This window comes from Limanda limanda, chromosome 23 (genome assembly GCF_963576545.1).
Source record: "Limanda limanda chromosome 23, fLimLim1.1, whole genome shotgun sequence".
NCBI classification, from domain to species: domain Eukaryota; kingdom Metazoa; phylum Chordata; class Actinopteri; order Pleuronectiformes; family Pleuronectidae; genus Limanda; species Limanda limanda.
In genome coordinates this window covers 9,619,275-9,640,437 of record NC_083658.1, presented here as the reverse complement: position 1 = coordinate 9,640,437, position 21,163 = coordinate 9,619,275, and the positions used below count along the sequence as shown (strand labels likewise).

Below are 21,163 nucleotides of genomic sequence, written 5' to 3'. Positions count from 1 at the left end.
CCAAATGTTCTATTCACATACAACATACAACCAACAAGACCATTAGTTATACCCTCCATTACTGAAAGACATTGTCCGATATAAACACACTTCAGCTTCATCATTCTGTTTTTGTACGTTTATCAAATAAGAGCAATTTATGGAGGATATAAGTAAATTATAATATGAAAGATGAGGATGTTGTACCACACTATGCACTTAAGTAATCAGTTTATTGCCATGCAGAGTTCCATAATTTCATGCTAGTTCTGACATCTGGCACGAAACTAATGTTTCTGCCTGGAGGGAACACAGCACCCAAAGTATAAAACAAAAAAAACTGAAACTACGGAAAAATAGAAATCTCAAGGGAAATCCACTTTTACAGTTTCTCTCTAAATCAGGTCCTTTTAGTGCAGCTGCTCTTACCAGAGCTATTGTAAAAGCACCTGGACTCATCCAGGTCTCCTGCACTTATTACTTTCATTTATGGAAACATTTTGTTATATAATGCATTAGAGTATTTGCTCGTAGCAATTTTACAAGCTACAGCTGACATTTGCCTTTCACGAGGTCATGCATAACTTGAGATCTTAATCTAATTACGTAACTGTAATATTCTCCCCAACAGACACTACAGTTGAACAATTTATCAGTATTTATTTGTATTTATTTTTGTCAAAGAATGTCTGATTTCGTTGTCCACTTATTTGGTTAAATAAGTATATACACACACACACACTAAACTTAAATTGAAAGCATGTGTGTTTTGTGTGTGTTAACCTTTGGAGATACAGTACATCAAAACAATGTTTCAAAATACATATTATGCAAATAATAGGGCTACAGAGACAATCAAGCATATTGATGATTGTAAGAAGAATATTTCCCATCATATGATAAGTGAGTTCATGAAGAAGTCAGAAAATGAAATCATCAGCATTTCGCAAGGTATGTCTCTTTCCTATGTAGACCAAATCCTCGAAAAAGGATTGAAAAATGCACTTGCTGCACATATGGTAAAATGCTCGAATTTCCCTCAAGCCTTTGAACTTTTCAGATTCCAGATTTATGTATGAACATGAAATTGCAGCCACAGCCTGGGTCCTTTCAGAGAATAAAACGCTTGCCTGGACCTTTTTGTCAGTCCACCTCCAGTATCTGCATAACCAACTCAAAGGAAAGAAAGCTTCTTCGTTTCTTTACAGCAAGTCAGTCATACCTAGGGAAATGACTTCAGGCTGGGTTGCACCATAGCAGAGAGATGCTGCATCTGTGTCATAGACTCCTCTTCTCTCATTCCGCTCAAAAGCTCCCATCAAATGCCAGAGATAAAACAACAGTTAGGATGTTACATTCGGAGCATGTGATCTTGTGACATGTCGAGCTGTCTTCGAGGGAGCCCTGGAGAAATGCATGACACCAACTGACACAGATCAGCGTGGAAACTTTTAGGACTATTCTTCCACCTCAGCTCTTTTTTAAGAATGCCTGGTTCATTGTGATGCAACTCGTGTCCTCCAGCAAACCACATTTGCGTGTCTTTAAATAAAAAAATAGTAGCATCCTTCCTTCTATTGTTTATTATTTTACCGTATACTTGCTTAATTAACTTGGAAAAACAATCCCCATAGTTTCAAAACACTCAATGTGAATTGCTTTTACACAAGGTTATTATCATGAGATATGAAATGTGTATGTTATTATTCAATCACTTGCACCTTTATAGCTGCTTCGCAACCTCAGAAAATAAAATATCTCAAAACCATATTTTCTGTAGTGTACTCACATAACGTATACATTTAGTTATACCTTAAATTTAAGCCCAACAATTGTTATCCTTCATTCACTCCAATTGTTGTCTAACATGCTTATAGCGGTTGCATGTATTGTGGGTGTAAAGCTACACTGGCCAAATACTAAAAAGTGCTGTGAAATATTGATTTCATAAGGCTGTGGGTGTGACTATTCATCTACAGTATATTTATACTGATTTATTTAAGCTTGCATGTATGCTGAGCATTTATGTGTGTGTGTGTGTGTGTGTGTGTGTGTGTGTGTGTGTGTGTGTATGTGTGTGTGTGTGTGACCAGGCTGAGCAGATGTGGGCGTTCATGCTTGGCTGGGTTACATTGACATGGCACTAGCCCGTGTTTGTGCAGCTTGCTCTCTCGGTGAGCAGCTATATTGTGCAAACACTCCACCATCCCAGCCACGCTGCCACATAATGGGCCTGTTGAGAGCTATTCTCCACTATTGGCTGATCAGCTACAGACCTTGCATACATCATGGAGGGTACAATGAGGATGTAAGGATGATACCGTGTGTTCAGTTTTAGAGCTCAAGGATTATTAGGCAGCAGGGATAATGGACCCCTCTTTTTTTATGTGTGTTTTGTTTGGATTTGAGGTTGTTTAAACAAATGTCTATAGAATAATTAGTAGAATAAAAATAAATAGTATCCTTCCTTTCTGAGAGTACGTTTTAACATTATTATCAAGCTCATACCTTTGTTCAGTAGAAAGCTTCAGTCATGACACAGTTAGCCAAGCTTTAGTACTTACTAATTAAGATGTTGATCTTATTTGTTTAAACTGTTCACAAGAAGAAATGTTGAAAATGAAATGAACTGGTTTGAAGGGCAGTTATGGGCATGGATCTATGTCTGGTGAAAGCCAGGTGTCCAGTGCAGAGATCATAAGGGCTGTGGCTCAGGAGGTAGAGCGGGTAGCAATGGGTCAATCTCAGTATTCCCCCGTTCCACTTGCTGAAGTGTCCTTGGGCAAAATACTGAGCCCCAGAATTCTTCCTGACAGCTGTGTCAGCAGTGTATGAGTGATGTAATGATAATGTAAGTCGTCATTTAAACTGGAAAAGCGAAATCCAAATATTTACCAATAGAGCTGAAAATGCAATACAGAAACGCTGGGTGGATGTATATGCTATTACTTGTCAAGAAACAGATTCAAGACCTAAGAACAAAATATCCGGATTTTACATTAAGCTTTACAGGATTTTAGTCCGTTGACTGTCACTTCACTTCCCTGTCTGGCACTGTCGATTAATAAGTAAATAAATGCGAGTGTCTAAACAGAGAGAAGAGTGAGACAGATGAGTAGAAACACACACACACACACACACAGGCAGGAGAGAAGTAATTCCCTGCAGATCATCACACAAGGTGATAGTCCTTTTAGCATCATTGTTGCAGAGGAAGCGACAACCACTTATCCCGAAACACATAAAAGCTTTGCATTATAAATTCATGATGGTATTATAAAGATCAGCTCCACGGGAGATTAGAAAAGAGCAAGATGGCGTGTTGACCGGCGTAGAGAAAAGAACATCTGTTGGCACTCGACAAGACATTTTACAAGAGGAACAATGGAAATAATATGTTAAGTAAGTCCGTGAATAAAATGGAAGCTTCATGAAAATCGTATGCTTGATCCATTAAACCACTGAAGACTGTTACTTTCTCTATAACCACACCTGAGGCCAAAAACCTTCAGCAATAAAATAATAATTCTACGCAAAAGAAAGACATGAAAGTTATGCTACCTACTTACACACAAAATATATATTGTGTCTTTAAAGTTCATGAGGAAATTAGTAATCAGCTGGAAGAAAACATCAATGCTTTAGATGTAGACTTGGTAAATTGGTCACATCATAGATGACAACCAAAAAAAATATATATTTTATAACATATTGTTGAGCATGAGCCTGAAACCTGACCCTGGACCTTACTGTCAGCTACTATTGGTCATTGTGTCACAATGTCACCAGGCCAGTAAAACCTCAGCTCCCCTCTCCTCTATCTTCCCACTTTTCTTTCAGGAGAAGTGTGTCTCTTTTCTCTCTTCTCAGTCTCCAGCACGGGGAGTGCAGCTCTTTCCTCAGACCTCTCAGCCCAGACCATCACCTCTGGTCCCAGTGCTCTCTCCCACAGCAGCCATCGTGCAGCTGTCTGCCTCAGTTTCCCTTTTAAACCAAGATCACCAAATGGCCAAATCCCATTTCGCCCTTTGGCCTTACCCCTTGTTTTTCAAGGGGTTATCGTGCCACATGGAACGGAGTCACGAAGGGTAGTGGTTGAAATCCACCCCTACGAATAGGGACAGCCCTTCAAGAAAAGATTTTGATTCACAGATAACAGGAGGAGGTGGGATCGGAAGGGATACCAGGATTTTACCTTCATGGAAAAGATAACAAACACAGTTTAGATGGTGGAATGGTCATGGTTGGGTTAGGTTAAGGAAAGGTCCTTGTTTGTATTTAAACTAATATTTATTTAAGGTCATGCTAAGTCTGTCTCTATGTGGAATACATATTTTGCAAACAGTTCATCGAAGGGACTTCACACTTTCCATGTTTACTGTAAATTGCCTGCAGTCGCAGATGCTGTTCTCTGTCATGGCAATAACGTCCATAGAGTCACTTCCTCTTTAGCAAACTGTTTTCAAAATAAAAGTTATGAATTTATGTCTGAAGATTGCATTGATTGCTTACGAGTCCTTTGAAATAACAGACATGCAATATATCTATGTACCAATTAAGGAAAGACATTCAAACCAGACGCTTGAACAGGAATAAAGCAAATTCAGTTTCTATCTTCAGTCTGCACCATTGACTCTTTATAAAAAGCTCTGTGCACAATATTACGTGCAACAATAACAACAAACAAACAATAAAGAAGTGACATTATGTTGCGGAACTGTTGAATTAGCTCAGCAACAAGTGGAAGATACAGTGTTCGTGGACATGAATCTCATCTGCGACAATTGATTTTAACAGAATAACAGTCATTGTTACTTTGAATGTCTTCAAATTAAAGAACCAATCAAAATGCAACCTGATTGTGGATCTAACACTCCTGAGTAACATAAGCTCTTCATGTCTGACTGATGGGGCTGCTTTGCTGCAGCACACTGACAGTCGGCTTAATGAGAGCCTGTATCCCACTAGTGTGGCAAATTTGTCTTAGCAGATGGAACTGTCACAAATTGCTGCTTGGGCCCGGCCATGCTGCCTCTGTTCTCCTCATCACACTGAGGCCTGGTCGGCTCACTGTGAATCCACTCCCTCTTGTTTTTCTCACAAGGCAACCTGACCTTTCGGATGTTTTTTCTTCTTTTGGGCGGAGAACTTTCTTTTCTTCCTCTCTCTCTTTTAAAGAAAAAATGTTTCCCCTTATTCTACTATTCTCCTCAACACCAGGGGCCAGCTCAAACAGTCAAGGCACAGATTTTAACAGTAATGATGGCCATAATAAAGGTATCTTTTCTGTCTTTTTTCCCCTTTTAGACCAACAAAAGAAAATTCTGGCACTTATGCATGACAGCAAACGTACAGACCTCTTTTTTAATCAATCAAAAAACTAATTTGACCCCTTTTTATCGCCCTCGATTTTTCTCTCCACTTGAAGTGCTTCTGATTGCGATCTTCTCAGCTCTTATTTTTTTGGTGACAGCCTTTTTCCTCTTTGAAGTCATGCAAAGCAGATTCTCGGCTAAGGCAACAAGGGCACCTCTAAACAGGAAGGAGATCCCAGTAAACCTTTTCTAACCTTTTTCTTGCCAACTCAAAAATGTGATTTCTGAATTCAGCTCTGCATGTTCGTTTGCCTCCTCGGATGAGTTAAACATTTTTAAAATGAGCATGAGCACTAACCAATGTTGCCTTGACAGTGGCAATTTGTTCATCAGCAGTACAGCAGCCACATTTTATTCTTATTTTTCAATTAATATCTCACTCCTCTGCATGATAATAACCAAATAGTGCCGTGTTTTTTCATCTGTGTGTTCTGTATTCTGTGGGGACTGACACATAACTGGAGGTGGAGAAATCCACAGGAGACATTTTAGTTATAGGACAGCCTTTGTCTTTTGGGGGCCACAAAGCAAGTGACATTTCTCCAACACATTATTATGGGCGGTTTTATCGATGCTCCTCCAGGAAGTGATGTTTGATATGGTACTCACTGTGCATTGTTCTCCATGAGTTAGCATTAGCCGTGCAGCTCTGTGTGTGTGTGAGTGTAAAATGCAACTAGTCTTTCAAACAAAGGGTTTGAATGGAGGAAAATTATCTGTAATGTAATGGGGTATTTTGCTTCATGTTTGCCTTCATGAGTATTTAGAAATTTAGGAAGACGACCAGATCAATGTAGCTATTACAAGGGATTTAGCTTCTTCTGCTAAAAATGGAGCTCCTGTGCGGCTTTATGTATTCAGGTTATCCATCTGTCCATCCTTTCATCCTTTTTTTTGTGAACACAATATCTTTAGAATTCAGCACACGCATTCAGTTGGACTCACGGATGAGGTGATTACACGTTGGTGTCTAAAGGTCAAAGTCACAGTGACACACAGTCGCAATCAATTATTTTTGTCTTGCGAGCGCAATATCTCAAGAACACTTTCAGGGAATTTGGTCACATTTCTTTGCAAGCGTGCATTTCAACTGAGAGATGACGTGATTAGATTTTGTTGGTCGAAGATCAAAAGGTCCAGGTTATGATGACCTCACATGACATTTTTTTCATCTTGTTAGCGTGATATCTCTTGTAAGCCACAAATCCGATCAACTTTGGCACAGATTTTCATTTGGAATCCTGCATTAACTGATTAAATGTGGGTCTCAAATCAGCCTTAAGAACATTCAAACAATTTTGACCAGATGTCTTTTGGACTCATATTTTAACTTATTATATTCTAATTGTCAAAGGTAAAGGGGAGAGTGACCTCATATGACTCTTGAAAAAAAGATATGTTGACTGAAACTGCACTGGTTGGTGATTTCATAGTTGCTGCTTCCCACTATCACCAATGGGTTGTTTAAGTCAAAGTACCCAGAAATAGATAATTAAGTAAGGCTTTATTAAATCTCCTGTATCAATAAATTCATGCACATTATGTTATATTAAAAACGCTTTATTTAATGAAAAGTTGAATTCATTATTAGTTTTCATTTACCTTGCAGGTCATTTTTCAACAGAATTCCAGGATTATTTTAGTCCATCTTTTTTCATCATGCAACTTTTATGTTTTATTTCATAATGCGCCATTGTTCAATCTTCACTTTGATAGAATAATAATTACTATTTCACAACACACTTTCTACCAATGTCAGCTAGGATTGGCTCAAGCTGTGACCCTTACAGGATAATTGGTATAGATGATAGATGGATGGATACATGGAGATGATTTAACACCTCTACATGTATAATATATTTTTTTGGAAGATTTTGTATACTGTCACCTTCTTCCCACACCTAAGCTGCTTTTGTGCACCATGCAATGACTGATTTCCTTTACATTCACATCAACTTTGGACTATAGTGTTCTGATTAGTCCACAACCTGCTCTAGCTCATCAGCAACATCTGCCCCTATAAGGGATTTACTATTATAGGATTTAATTAACCTTGAACCTGATGTTAGACGTTTTAGCTTCTACCCGCTCTACTTTCACACACTGATATTGTCCCTGATGAGAAGCACATTTCACATTATATGTAGTCATTATCTCCATCATGGCTTTAATGATTTGTTTCATCATCTAAATCACCTCGGAGCATGGGTCGAAACTGCAGTCAGCATTTTGGTAGAATGGCAAAAGTGGAGTGAGAAAAAGAGATGCGTCAGGGAAGTTGGAGGATGGAGGGGAAGTAAAATCAATGAGTCATGCCATGTGTGGGTGGCTGTGGCTCAGGAGCTAGAACGGGTCTGCGGTTGTATCCCCGTCTCCCCCATTCCGCCTGCTGAAGTGTCCTCGGGCAAGGTACTGACTCCCAAATTTGCGACAATACCTGTATGATGTGTGATAGAGGAAGTGCTGCAGTATGAATGGGCGGATGGCCAATCTGCACTAGTCATTCAAATATACTTGAGAGACATTTCTTGGCTTTAGACACACAGGTGTCAAAATCCTGTCAGAAAGTTGACATAGGTTTCCTAATGTAACTCAATAACATCCTGCATTAGACTCTTTATTTCTGGTACACCCTCGTCTTCAAAGCTCCTCACATGCACTTGTAACTCCGTTTTTTAACCCCTCCATGTGTAAAAAACCCTGATGGTATCACCATGACATCATCAGAGGTATTTTATCATACTTCACAAAGCCCTTCCAGAGCCACAGAGAACCATGATGCAACTGTGTTCACAGGCTGAGCAGTGTTTGTAGAGCAAGACACTGAACTCCACACTGTATTGTTGTTGGTGTGTAGTGGGAGTTTCTCAAAGCTTGAATTCCATCTGTGGGAACATCGCCTTATATTGGATTTGCATCTAACGGATGTAGCAGAGATTATCTCAAATTAGAAGAGCCAGAGCAGTGGAGGAGGATACTGTGTTGTAAATCGAATTTTCAAAAAAGCATCTGCCCTCACCAGGTGTGGAAAAAATGTTACATATTGGAATTGCAGCATTAAATCCCTAAGCCTGTGATGATGTTGTCAGAAGTGCTCCTATTGAGACATCTAACCCAGTGTTACTGTAATACAGATGAAGATGGAATAAAAATAAATATAAAAGGGTTAACTTTCAATGCCCTCTTTTCCTTTGCACACATGGACAAAACGTCTGTATACGGTGGAAGACCTGGAGGGAGCAGGCACTGCTTTGGCCTGCCTGCTTTTTTCAGGAGGGCGTGCAGGATCGATGCGCTCTGACTGTTTGAACATCTGCAGTGGCAATGAATTACTCCTGTGGCTCCCCTGTGGTTCCACCTATACCTCCGTGTCTGCTGCAGAGAAACCTCGCGGCACTGCAGACTGCCTCTCTCCGACCTAACGAGCTGTTCTCTCCCACATTACCCCCCCCCTTATGGAAGTTTGCTCTTTACCATTACACGGGATCCTGTCAGGGGTTTGAAGGAAACCAGTTCTTCTCGGTTATAATTACGCACTTATGTCCCGGGTGCAAGTGTTGCTTTTGACATTTTAATTGGGGTTTCGTTTGAAAATAGATAAATCATTCGAGAGGTTTAAAAAGTACAAGGTCTGCATATATACACTTTTACAAATCCATTATATATATATCACGGCGGTAGCATTGGGCATGAGCAGGGGGGGGGGTAACCTCTGTATGAGATGGATGTTGATAAGGTTGTATAGCGTGTGAAACAAAATGAACAGTACTTAAGGCTCTAGGCCGTCCTCGACCCTTAAAGGATGGATGTGTGCTCACAAAGTATTCCTGCAAAAAAAGCACATACAGTATATACTGAATGGTATGTGAAAAGTTACAATTGATTTGTTAACATTTTTTAAGTAGACATCCAGTGGGGATATTCAAATCAGCTTTTGCAGGTTAAACAGTAGAAAGCATGGCCACTGCATCACACACATGTCTCAGAATGGTTGTACTTTGCCTCTAAATTAATCCTAGGTGGGTTTTTGTCACAAGTGTCGTGTTCGATTCCCTTAAAAAACATTGCAGTGTCTCTGCAGAGGAAACATTTTTGTGTGTTTACCATGGAGAGAGCATGCACCCACATAGATGCATATTTCTGTCTCCATAACATGCCCTTAAAATATCGTAGAGATACTGCACCACTGACTTCAGACCAGTATCTTGTTGCCTCGAGATAGCGATGCACCAACAATGTGCCTGTTCACAATCCCATTTCGAGACCAGCGCATGGATGGCCACCTGCAGTGCATTTGGAACATGGCTGCTGAATGAGAAAATGACATGTGCTGGTCTGAAACTACCAAAGACACTGTAGTTGCTTTAGTTGTGGGTGTAAGACAGGGCTCAAAGAGTTAATTGCTTATATGGCTATACTCATTTGTCATCACACACTTGATTTTGACATGTTTTCTCTACTTTGCGAGTGCAAAACAGTCATTACACTGTTTTCGGTCGCTGTTTATCTGTTCCCGACAAGTTTTGGTTTGGCTCTGAGCCACATAATGACTTTCTGTGACTCTGGAAGGAGGGAGCTGGCTGTATTTTGGCATGTCAGTGGAAATGTATTGAGCAGGAAGTACACCGCAGTCTGTGGAGAGCACGGTGGGACAGACAGCTGTGATGGCAGTGGTTGAGTGGTGGCAGGGGGGGGCATCACGGGTGCTCGCTTTACATCACCGCCATTAACCGCCATTTGTATTTGTCCCGTTAACGGTAGACAACACTGGAAGCAATGGGAAATTCAAATCGACGCCCCCAAACAATCTCCCTCCTCCCTTCATACACCACCCCACCACCCCACCACCCTCACCCATATAAAGATGAGTAATGTGTGCAGCGCCGCGCAGCCAGTGAAGGAATATATTATCCCCCCGGCTCGGGGTGGCAGTGATGAATGTCTGGGACGGAACCCGCTGCACAGTCACCCAGGCAGCTCCTCGGGGGCCCCAGAGAGTGCGGAGAGAGTGAGAGACACACTGATGGTAAGAGAAAGAGAGGAGAGCACTCCAAGCAGTTTGATTTCTTTAGTTCTAAGTGTACTCCGCGCTGACAGGATGGGGACACGCGGGCCCGGAGACCACCCTCTCCTCTCCGGGCCGTAAAACATGGCTCTAAATCTGCAGGGGATCTCTCTGCTCTATCAAAGTGCCCTGAGTGGGTCCCCCCCCCCCCCCCTCCTCCTCCTCCATCCCTCCTGACTTCTGACCAATGGAGATGGGTAGTAACAGTCGATTTGCTTGTTTGTTTGATGGAGAGCCCGCTGAATAGTTGTGTCTGAGGCCCCGAATGCCTGCAAGCGACCATTAGATGTGTATCAGTTAGAGACTATGACAACTTAATGGCCGCGGTCTTGTTTTATGTGCGTCTGCCGCTTCAAGGTTGTGTTGTCTTCCCACACTGTACCGCCGGCCGTCTTCTAATGTGGAGCAAAGAAAAGAAACGGGAGCTTGCAGACAGCCGACCTTCCGTGCTTTAATTAGACGATTTGCATGAAGCTGCAGTGGGTCTTTGCAGGTCTGCTCCGGTGCTTGGACCCCAGATCTCAGAACCAGTGCATAGAATCCCCCCCATCCTTGGCCTTGGTTGCAGGCAGGGAGTTGCAAAATGACAAAGGCACATTAGCGAAGCAGAGAACTCCCTTTTTTTTATAGCACAGTGGAGATTGATAACCTGCCACTGAGACTTGCTTTTGACTAAGCTCACTGTGTTCTTTGGTGGAGGAGGGGGTTGATGTAGTCCACCTGCCCCACGCCTGCCTGCCTGCCTGGCTCTGTTGCTTTCTGCCAGGCCTACTTAGCTGCAACATACACACCACACAGCAAAGCCAGTTTCCCAGTTGTCATGGCTCACAGCAACTGGGAGAGAAAGCAATAGCTGGTGTGGACAGGAGGCATCCTCTTTCAAACCAAAGCACAGAGTGGTGTTTTAAGATGATGTTTAAGATTTATGCTCCTGAGTATACAGTTTAATTAATTCCTTAACAAACACAATGAAAATCTCAAATAACAGGCAGCGTGACAAAGAGAGAGGAGAAATCACCTGTAATTTAAAAGCCGCCGTGTTAAATTCTCTGTAATCTACAATTTCACAGTAATGGTTGACTAATTTATTCATTTCCTCCCTTCTGTGTTCTGACTAGTGAGTGCAGGTAGACTAGCGATGTCCTTTTTGTACGCTTTATATGGACATCTTTCAACTCTATAATTAGTTTTGTCTGCATGTTATCACTGGGCACTGACTGTACTCTCTACAGTTTCCTTGGAAGCAGATATTGAGAACAACAGTGTGTCCATAATGTCCACATATGTCTGTCTGATATGGTTCTACAAGGGAAGGCTAAACTAACCAACCACTCACTGTGACATTTCAAGCAGTGATGTTTAAAACCCTTACAGTGATATAAGAGGGAGACATCTGTTTTTAAGTAACAGTGCAAGGATTTTAGACACTCGACCACCCAGCTCCATACAGACCACAAGCCCCTTATGATATTCAATTCAATATTATGAAATGTACAACTGAATAGCATGGCTGAAAAGACTTCAGCCTCCAGACTGCTTGCTATGAGTGCATGCACGCCAGAGTTTCAACATGAGCGAGGTAGGACCGGGTCACATATAGTACACAATTGATTCAGGGGCAAACCTTTACCTTCCGCTCACTTCCAATCTGTGCGAGCAAGGAGGCGAATAAAACATCCATTTCCACGCTGAGGCCAATTGCAGCATGGCGTCGAGATCAATGTCAGTTAGCTTAGATCCACAATATTTGCTTTCCATTTGCGTGTGTGTGACCTGGCCCTGAAGCAAATGACGTGGAGTTTTACGTCTTCCCATATATATATGAATCTCTGCGAAATTTGCTTTGTGTTTGGTGTGAACACAACAGGGTTAACCTCATGATTTTAATTTGAAAAGAAGAAGGTTTCTTTAGTAGTTATGCCGTCCTCTTGTCGAGGGTTAAGAACAGAGGATGTCTCACCTTGTTAAGCTCTATGAAATAAATTTTGATTTGTGAATTTGAGCTACACAAATCAAATTTGATTGATCATAAATTGCAAGGAAGTGTTACCTCATCCTGCCTAGAATTATAGGAATAGTGCCCTTTCGTCGTTTAATATCAAACATCTGTTGTTGGAGTGTTGCATTTCATTGACATTAACCATAATGGGAGAAACAGCTAAATGGATTTGCTATTGATGGCTGAAAATAATAACTAGATTAGAGAGATTCAGCGTCAGAGTGATATGACATGACTGCTCTAATGGTGTTAATGGTGTTAGTGTTCCGTTTGCCCTAACAGCAAATTACAACAGGAGCAGACTTCCAAATTAGCAATTAACATTATGTCTCTAATAAAAGCAATTTCCAATAAAGGCCTTTATTTTCTGCGGTTTGGGCAAAATAGAGGCCACTATTTGATCATTCACAGTATGCACAGTATCTGGAATCCTTGGCCAGCTTCCTTCTCAGTTTGATATTTCCCTCAGCAGATGCTCTCATCCTGAATGACATTTGAGAGACATCCAAGCAGCCTGGTCGTCAGGGCCGGGGATAATGGGTTCGTTCAGCTGTTGGTTCCAGGCAACCAAAGCTTACTGTAGTGCAGGAGATCTGAGACACGCTGGGCCGTGTGAGGACAGCAGTGCTACTCTTTTTTTTTTTCTTTCTTGCATTTTTCTTTCGTGAACTGAAAGAAATATGTTCACAAACGTTACTTATGCATCAGATTGCCTGTTTCGACACAGCCAGAGGATTTCATGTTAACGCTAGCTGATCTGCAGATGGGGAAGATACTGCAGGCTGATATTAACCCTGCTTGTTGGGAGGATTTTTATCTCTTCCTTCCATCTCCTTGCATGCTAAGGACCTAGTCTTAATTTATAATTACCACCTACAAATGTACTAATCACCAAGCTTAATCACAACTGGAGAGCCTCATAAACAAGGTATTCATCTGGCATAATTGCAGTGTTAACTGAGCATGAGACAAAGAACGAATGGAGGAGGGAGAGGAGAGATGTAGCTATTGTAAGGTTAAAGCCATAATGCTCTCATCAGGATCTGGTGGAGAATATCAGACTTCAACTCCAACCCCAGCAACCCATCTTCTGTGTCTTATATGCACTACTGTAAAATGATCACCGACATTCAAAAAAGGTCACGCTAATTTCCCTGTTGTGCAGACATTGATAGTGTTGGATTGTTGATTACAGCATCAAGGGAAAGGCAAGAGCCATTCCAAATGTTTTATGTTAGAGACTTTGGTCTCAGTAAGTGGTGGGATATCGAATAGGATATTTCAATTTCCCCTATACAAGTTAACGTATTATAAAGTTATCTATCTATCTATCTATCTATCTATCTATCGATCTATCTATCTATCTATCTATCTATCTATCTATCTATCTACCCGCTGAGGGTGTCAAAGTTAGAAAGTTTATCCTTCAACAGGTATTTCCATTAATGGCGAAATATAATTCAAGGGTATTAGACCAAGAGTTCAGTACCAAAACTAAGTGTTTATCATAGAGAATGACCCCAGTCTGACCACTACTCTTTTAACTGCAATTTTGTATTTTAATTATCCTCTCATTTGGTTCAACAGTTCACCTTTGCATTTACTATGGTGTATGAAGTGCCTCCATTTCGATTTGTCACCCCTCTTATGTACACACATGTTTATATGGAGAGCCAGACTTATTCAAACTACTCTATATCTAGATTGTTACAATGAGTGACGGTTTGTGGGGTCACATGCTTGAACACAGAAGCAGTTTATTGAATTGCACTCATTAAGCCTAAGGATATGGGATAGTCGCTTTGCATTTCATTTGCTTTGGAAATGTATGCATGTCACTCTTTTGTCCTTTTTCATTATTACCTCCTCTGCATGACGTTATGAGGTTCACACATTCAACTTTCCTCATAAAGTAACGGAAATTGAAATACTAACCTCTGATATAATAAAAGAAAACTTCACTGATGTCTTTCTGCTATCTGTTTCCAAACACTGAATATAGTATGAATACAAAAATAAAGGCTTGATGCATTAAGGCAACCTTTTATATATTCTTGTTGCTTTTTCTTTGCAGATATCCATGATGAGAACGGATTGAAGCCTGTCATGGTTTACATCCACGGTGGCTCCTACATGGAGGGAACCGGCAACATGATCGACGGCAGCATCCTGGCCAGCTACGGGAATGTCATCGTCATCACAATAAACTACCGGCTCGGAGTTCTGGGTGAGTCCTCCAATCGGGGGGCTTTAATTACTTTGGGGAAAGGCTAATTGAATCAGAACATGAGTTATTGATTTAGTGATTGATTTAATGGCTAATTGGCTCCCAGCGTTTCACCAGCTGGCTGCTCTGGTCTTTGAAAGCTACGACGTTTCCATTGTAGTTTGGGGCGTACATGCAGTGAGGGTAGCAGTCAAGCTCCTCTTAGACTTTTGTTAAATACATGTTTTCAATATCTGATTGCTTTAATGGTGTGTATGTTTACATGGTTTTCAGATGTTATTCGTATTTATAGCGAAGAAAATCAACCAGGTCAATCCCTTCACACTCTCATACACACTTATGCAAAGATATGTGGTGGATGATTCTCATCCTTGATTGCGTGTGTGGGGTTTCATCACTTCCAGCTATCATGTGTTCCGTTCTGCCAATGCCAATCAGCTGCGAACCACAGTGTAGGAGGCACTTAGCATTTTTTCTGCATTCTTAACAGATAGTTGTGTTTTAGTGCAGCCTTAGATGGCCCACACAGCATAAGATAAGTACATGCAAATTAAAAGAAATACTCTTACATCACTGCCCTATTCAGTTACTTGAATCATTCTGCAGCAAAACATCAATAAGGCTGAACAATTTGGTGCTGGGAAGAGTGATCCAAGCTGGAATCTGCACCCGAGTGATGTGCATCTTACTTTGTTCCTGTCTGTGAGATGAAAGTAGTTTCTGGCTCACACAGGGATACTTTATCTAGACTCTGACATAAAGGGTCAGGCTCTAAATGTCTGGCGCCGGAGAAAATGTTGGAGTCTGAGAGGAGGCCGATAACGTCAAGCTTTGGAAGGAAGTAATTTGAAAATGTCCCTCCAGATGGGGGTATACCTGGAGCCCTTTTCCCCTTTTGAAACTCTTAATTGAAATATCAACTGCAAATAAAGATGTTTGCTTAGTTCTTATGAATCTAATAAATCTTCATAAACTCTCCCCTCTGAGTCCTAATTAGGGACTTCACGTGATGTTCAACAAAAACGAACAAATTTACATGATGAACTGGTTTGCATCAATATTATGCTATATTAATGATCATATGCAGCTGATGCAGTTGAGTTCACTTGAATGTATTGCTACTCTCATTGAGAAATGTCCCATACATGTCTTAAGAGTGAAGACAGTGAGAATTCTGAAGAAGTTATTCAAAATGGAAAGCTATATGCAAAATAGTATTTGTCTTTTTCTAATCACAGCTCTATCAATTATTTTTAATAGCTATAGGCAAACATCTTGCAGCTGTGGCTCAGGAGGTAGAGCGGGTTGTCCACTAACCATAGCTGAAGTGTCCTTGGACACTGAACCCCAAATTGCCCCTTACGGCTGTGCCGGCACTGCGTGAGTGATGTGTGATAGAGGAAGTGCTGCAAAGTTTTCTAACTCCACTCTGGACCATAGGCTGTTTATAAAAAGCTTCTGAAGTGGGCCGAGAGAACAGCCCCCTGCAAACCGACTTTAACTACATGCAGTGTGTGCTGCTCTGTAGATTTCACATTAATCTCTTTTGCTTCATATGGGATATGAGTTCTTACACCGTCCAGTTATATGCCAGTATTATTAGTCTTGTTACCACTTAGATACCATGTGTACTCATCTGAGCATATTTCGCGGTAATTTTAGAGATTTAGCCGTGATTTATAGCGCAAAAGCATTGTCACACTTATTTAGGTAAAGCACTCTTTATTGTTGGCATGTGGTTCACTATCTGTTGGAGCCACAGTTCACCCAAACACCGACACTGCTCTGTTCTGCTTACCATTCGTTATAAGGCCGAGCTGTCTGCACCAGTCCCTATATTTAGTTGCCTGAGAGCCAGGGGGGGGGGGGGGGAGAAGGTGTTCTGGAAAAAGTGTGCACTGCAGAGAGGGAAGAAAAAGAGAAGAGGAGAGAGAGGGAATGTAGATGAGAATACGGATAGAGACAAGAGAGGAAGGGGAGAGGAACACACAGAAAACCATTGTGACTGTAGAAATTGAGATGTCATTTTGATGTTTTACTGGAATATAATGATGCTCTCATTGGAGTCACAGAAAGTAACACAACTGAAAGACTGTAAGTTAAAATAGCAGTGAGCGTGCGGAAACACAGGGTTTTCCTCTAAATTCAATCTTGGCCCCTTTTCAAGTTTTAGAATATAATTTATCATGATCAAAATTAGAGGCATTAATGCAAAACTCTTAACAAACATGCATACAAACCCACAGATGCTGGACTGTAACTGCAAGTACAGTATCAAACATATACTAGCCCCTAAACCTACTAACTGACTTGCCTTTTATAATGTATTATGCCAGCAAATGCAATATTTAGAGCGGCTCTGTGTTCCGGAAACGTATATATATATTCAATATCTAGGATAAATTCAAATAATGGTGGCATTCTGAATAAGGATTTATTCACCTTTGGAACCGAACCAGGGAGTTCAGGTTTCAGTTTGACTCTCTGTGGTGCTGCGAATGCTGCATATTTGTAAATAAATGTGAGCAGATGGGTCAATGGGGGGCAAACTGTAAATGTTTGCCCCAGGGCACCCGAATATGTCAATCACTCCATGCCTGCTATGTTTAAAAGCAATAAGCTGGATAAACACTGCTGAGTTTGTCCATATGTTGTTTTGGGGACAGATTTTTATTTCAACAACTGCACAGCCAGCTAAGTTCTGCTAGCTCGGTCACAAATACACTCCACATCCTCGACTTGACAATAAAAGTATCCCACTGGCTCCCTGGTGGAAACCTTTTAATGTAAAACAGCTGCAGGACTTGTAGTTTTCAAGTAAGAATAGTAGAGGTAAAGTAAACAGTACAAATCTTGAATTTGCACGGATAACAAAGCAAGTTCATTTATTTAGAACCATTCAGACACAATGTTATACAAAGGCATTGACCCATATTAAAATAAGTCATTAAAGACCTTAAAAATACTATATTAAAAAACCTTTAAAAATAGTATATACAAATCTATATTAAAAGGAACTTGATAAAAGAAGACGTTAATATATATATATATATATATATATATATATATATATAATGTAATAAAATATAAATGTTGTAAGTGATTTACGCTGTTAAAATACAAAGGAAACAATAGGAAGGGATTGACCCCAGATATTTTAAGCTATTATAAAGCCAAACAATAAGAGATTAGTTCCACTATTAATTCAGAGAATTGAACATTGACTATATAATCTTCATTGCGGATGCCTGCAGTATTCTAAGTTCACTCTGCATCATCGACTTTTTTATAAAAAGCTCTGCACACAACGTCCAATACACAAACCCCTCCAAACAGACATGTTTAGAATGGGCACTGCACTTGTTATTTATAAATCTGCACAGTTGACAACTATGTAGTTGGCGATCTTCATGACAAGTGGAAGCAATTCCCCGAGTTAGCTTATGCATAGGCCAGCAACCAAGGTTTTTATTTGTCAAAACAGAGAAACCTTGGCCATCAAGAGTTACTCTGCTGACTAACTTTTTACTAAAAGAGATGGCATACTTTCCTCTTCTTTTCTGATTTTTCTTGGTGAGGTTTATATTGAAGGTAAGTAGCATTGGAGACCAATCATGCAGCTAGATGCAGCATGGGTCCATAACTTGAAGTATTGCATCAAACTTGAATCTGGAACTGATGCAATTAAATATCTTTATTGATCTCTGTTCCAGCCTGACCTGATCATGTTTTGGATGCTTTCTTCCCCATTAACCGATGGAAATAAGGATTGTATATATTATTTTTAACGGTGGTGTTTGCAAAAGCTGGAATAAAAGTGAAAAAGGACACAGCTGAATGTCTTCTAAATGTCCGGAAGCAGCAGTCCCCTCACCTCACTAATTGCCATGGCTTTGTGGTTCAAAGGATTCAAACAGATACCTCCAGCTGCTGCTGGAAAGGTGCGAATGTGCAAAGCTGTCTGGTGCAGGGAGTGTGTGAACAGTGTGACGCTGAGCTGAGGCAGACATCTTGTGCGAAGGGATGGTGAGCTTGAGGGGCAGATAAAGAAAAAGGGTGTGAGTGGAGTGAGAGAAGCCATTAGACACTCATCACCCTTCACCGCTCGCACCTCACACACCCTGTTGGGCACAAGGATCTGCTTCCGTTTTAATCTCAACAGTGACTCACCTAGAAACCAGTTCACTCTGGGCATGTGCAGGCTGGTGTTTACAGGAAGCATTTTATTATTATTTTGGGAATTCTCGCAGATAAATTGAATAATAGCTAGTCTCCCACGCATGTATGAAGTTGTAACATTTTAAAATGCAGACCTGTTAACAAAGACAAGAGAACAGAGGTCGGGAATGCTTGTAATTGATTATCCATATTGTGTTCTAAATTGGTAGCCAAGGCTAATTCGGGTTGTTTTCTCTCCAGAAGAGGATCATTTGATAGGAGCTCGACCAATCAGGGAAAGCTACGTTGTGACGTAAAGACCCAATCAGCTAGCGGTTTCCAAACATTCAATCAAGAGAAATTATTATCATACTTTGTGAGGCAACCGTGACCTTAGCCTTTGGCTATCAAAATGAAATCTAACTTCAAGTGAATATGTGTGCCAATGTCAAGGAACTCCCTCAAAGTGTTCCGGAAATATCACACTCACTCGGCAAAGAAAGGCATTTGTGAGGTCACATTGAACTTGACCTTTTGACCTTGGATCACCATATTTTAATCAGGTCAGCCTTGAGTCCAAGTGTGCCAGATTTTAAGACATTCCCTAAAGCTGATCTTAAGATATCTTGTTCCTGAAATACATTAACATACTTTGTGAGGCCAAAGTGACTTTTGACCTCTGGCTACCAAGATTGAGTGAGTTAATCCTTGAGTCCAAGTGAATATTTGTGCCAAAGGATTCCTTGATGGCAATACAGTGATATTTTTAACCATGTTGCACACATCTGTGTACCCAGATCAGTGTTAATTTTGGCAGCTATTTTTGATTTAGTCTTAGTCTTTTGACGAAAATGCATATTAGTTTTAGTATAGTTTCAGTCATTTTTATCCTTCTTAGTTTTAGTCTAGTTTTAGTCGACGAAAACAAATAACATTTTAGTCTAGTTTTAGTCGACGAAAACAAATTACATTTTAGTCTAGTTTTAGTCACATTTAATAGCCACATTAAACTCCTTATCTTCCCTTCTCAGGTCCAGGGACCCCTTGTGTTGTGTCTACAACTGCGTACTAGTCTAGACATCTAATGTTGTCCATTAGATGTCCCTCCTATAGGTCTATAGCAAGGGTCGGCAACCTTTACTATCAAAAGAGCCATTTTGCCCCCTCTTCCCCCAAATAAAATTTGTCTGGAGCCGCAAAACATATTTGATAACAAAGCTGATAAAATGTTATATAAAGTTATACTATACTAATCTGTAGATTATTGCATTTATGAAATTATAGAACAACAATAAAGAAAACTGTTGACATTTTATTTATTTTTACCTGTTACAACAAAGGGAAACACCAAATGCTTATGAAGAGGAGAAGAAAATACACAGGCAAGTGTAGGCCTACTTTGAAATAAATTAAACGCAGAACTATGTAGGGTTATTTGAGTCATCCCCATATTTGTGGGAAATGTATGAAATAAGAAGTACCCTATTTTGAAATAAATAAAAACATATAGCTGCAGCCTATATATTTTAGTTGCCGTTGGCGAAATGTGAAAACAAAAAGTGAAAGCAGATCAGACCGGAGGAGGAAACTGAAGCTCGGTAGAAACCAACTGCAGCCTCTGCTCTGATCCAGAAGCTGCGGCGCTGATCTCAGAGCAGCTGAGACCAGAGGAACTCTGTGTTTTCACTGTTTCCATAGTTAAGAAGCAGCCGGTGAGTCAGTGAGCGCCTGCTTCATGTGAACGATCTCTGATCTCTGTCTCTCTGAGCGAGTGCGCGGGGGCGGAGCCTCGGGACCGGTGCGCTGTCTGACAGACACACACACACACACAGACACACACACTCTCCGCTCCGGGTACTTCATGACGGCCTGATACGATTATGTTTTTAAAAATTGTTGTGACTTAGTCAACCGCCAACATTTTCGTTTCGTCTCGTCTCGTTAACGAAAATTTAAATAGATTTCGTCATAGTTTTTATTTTCAAAGATCCATTTCGTTACGTCTTCGTCTCGTCTTAGTCATGGGAAAAGGGGCGTTGACGAATATTTTTCGTTATCGTTATCGTCAACGAAATTAACACTGACCCAGATTATCATTTATTATGCATCAGTGTGTGTGTGAGTGTTTCTTAACAATTATTAAGCAACACTCAGGCAGTAGGGAGTGACTCTAATAACCATCAGGTTGATCCGGCCACCCCACTCACCCCAGCCTGTCATGCCAGCATGCCATATAGTTTCGGGAATGCTCTGGCTTAATATTTTATTTTACACTTGCCTTGCTGCAACCTACTGGTGCCTCTTGCAGCTGAGACCAACAGTTAGTGGTGAATGTCGTCTCACTACAAGTAGGAAACAGA

General features: G+C 40.7%; 1 protein-coding gene across 5 annotated transcripts in view; it reads left to right on the top strand.

The window, feature by feature from the left end:
- The window catches only part of nlgn4xa (neuroligin 4 X-linked a), a 69,110-nt gene that overhangs the window by 7,038 nt on the left and 40,909 nt on the right, over window positions 1–21,163 (top strand). For 2 of the 5 annotated variants that reach the window (XM_061067060.1, XM_061067064.1), the window contains exon 2: window positions 14,493–14,645. In XM_061067060.1, coding sequence (XP_060923043.1) covers window positions 14,493–14,645 — 153 coding nt within the window. Of the gene's footprint in view, window positions 1–2,420; window positions 2,438–5,199; window positions 5,257–14,492; window positions 14,646–21,163 lie in introns of all 5 variants that reach the window. The other 3 variants (XM_061067063.1, XM_061067061.1, XM_061067062.1) reach the window with 3 other exon arrangements.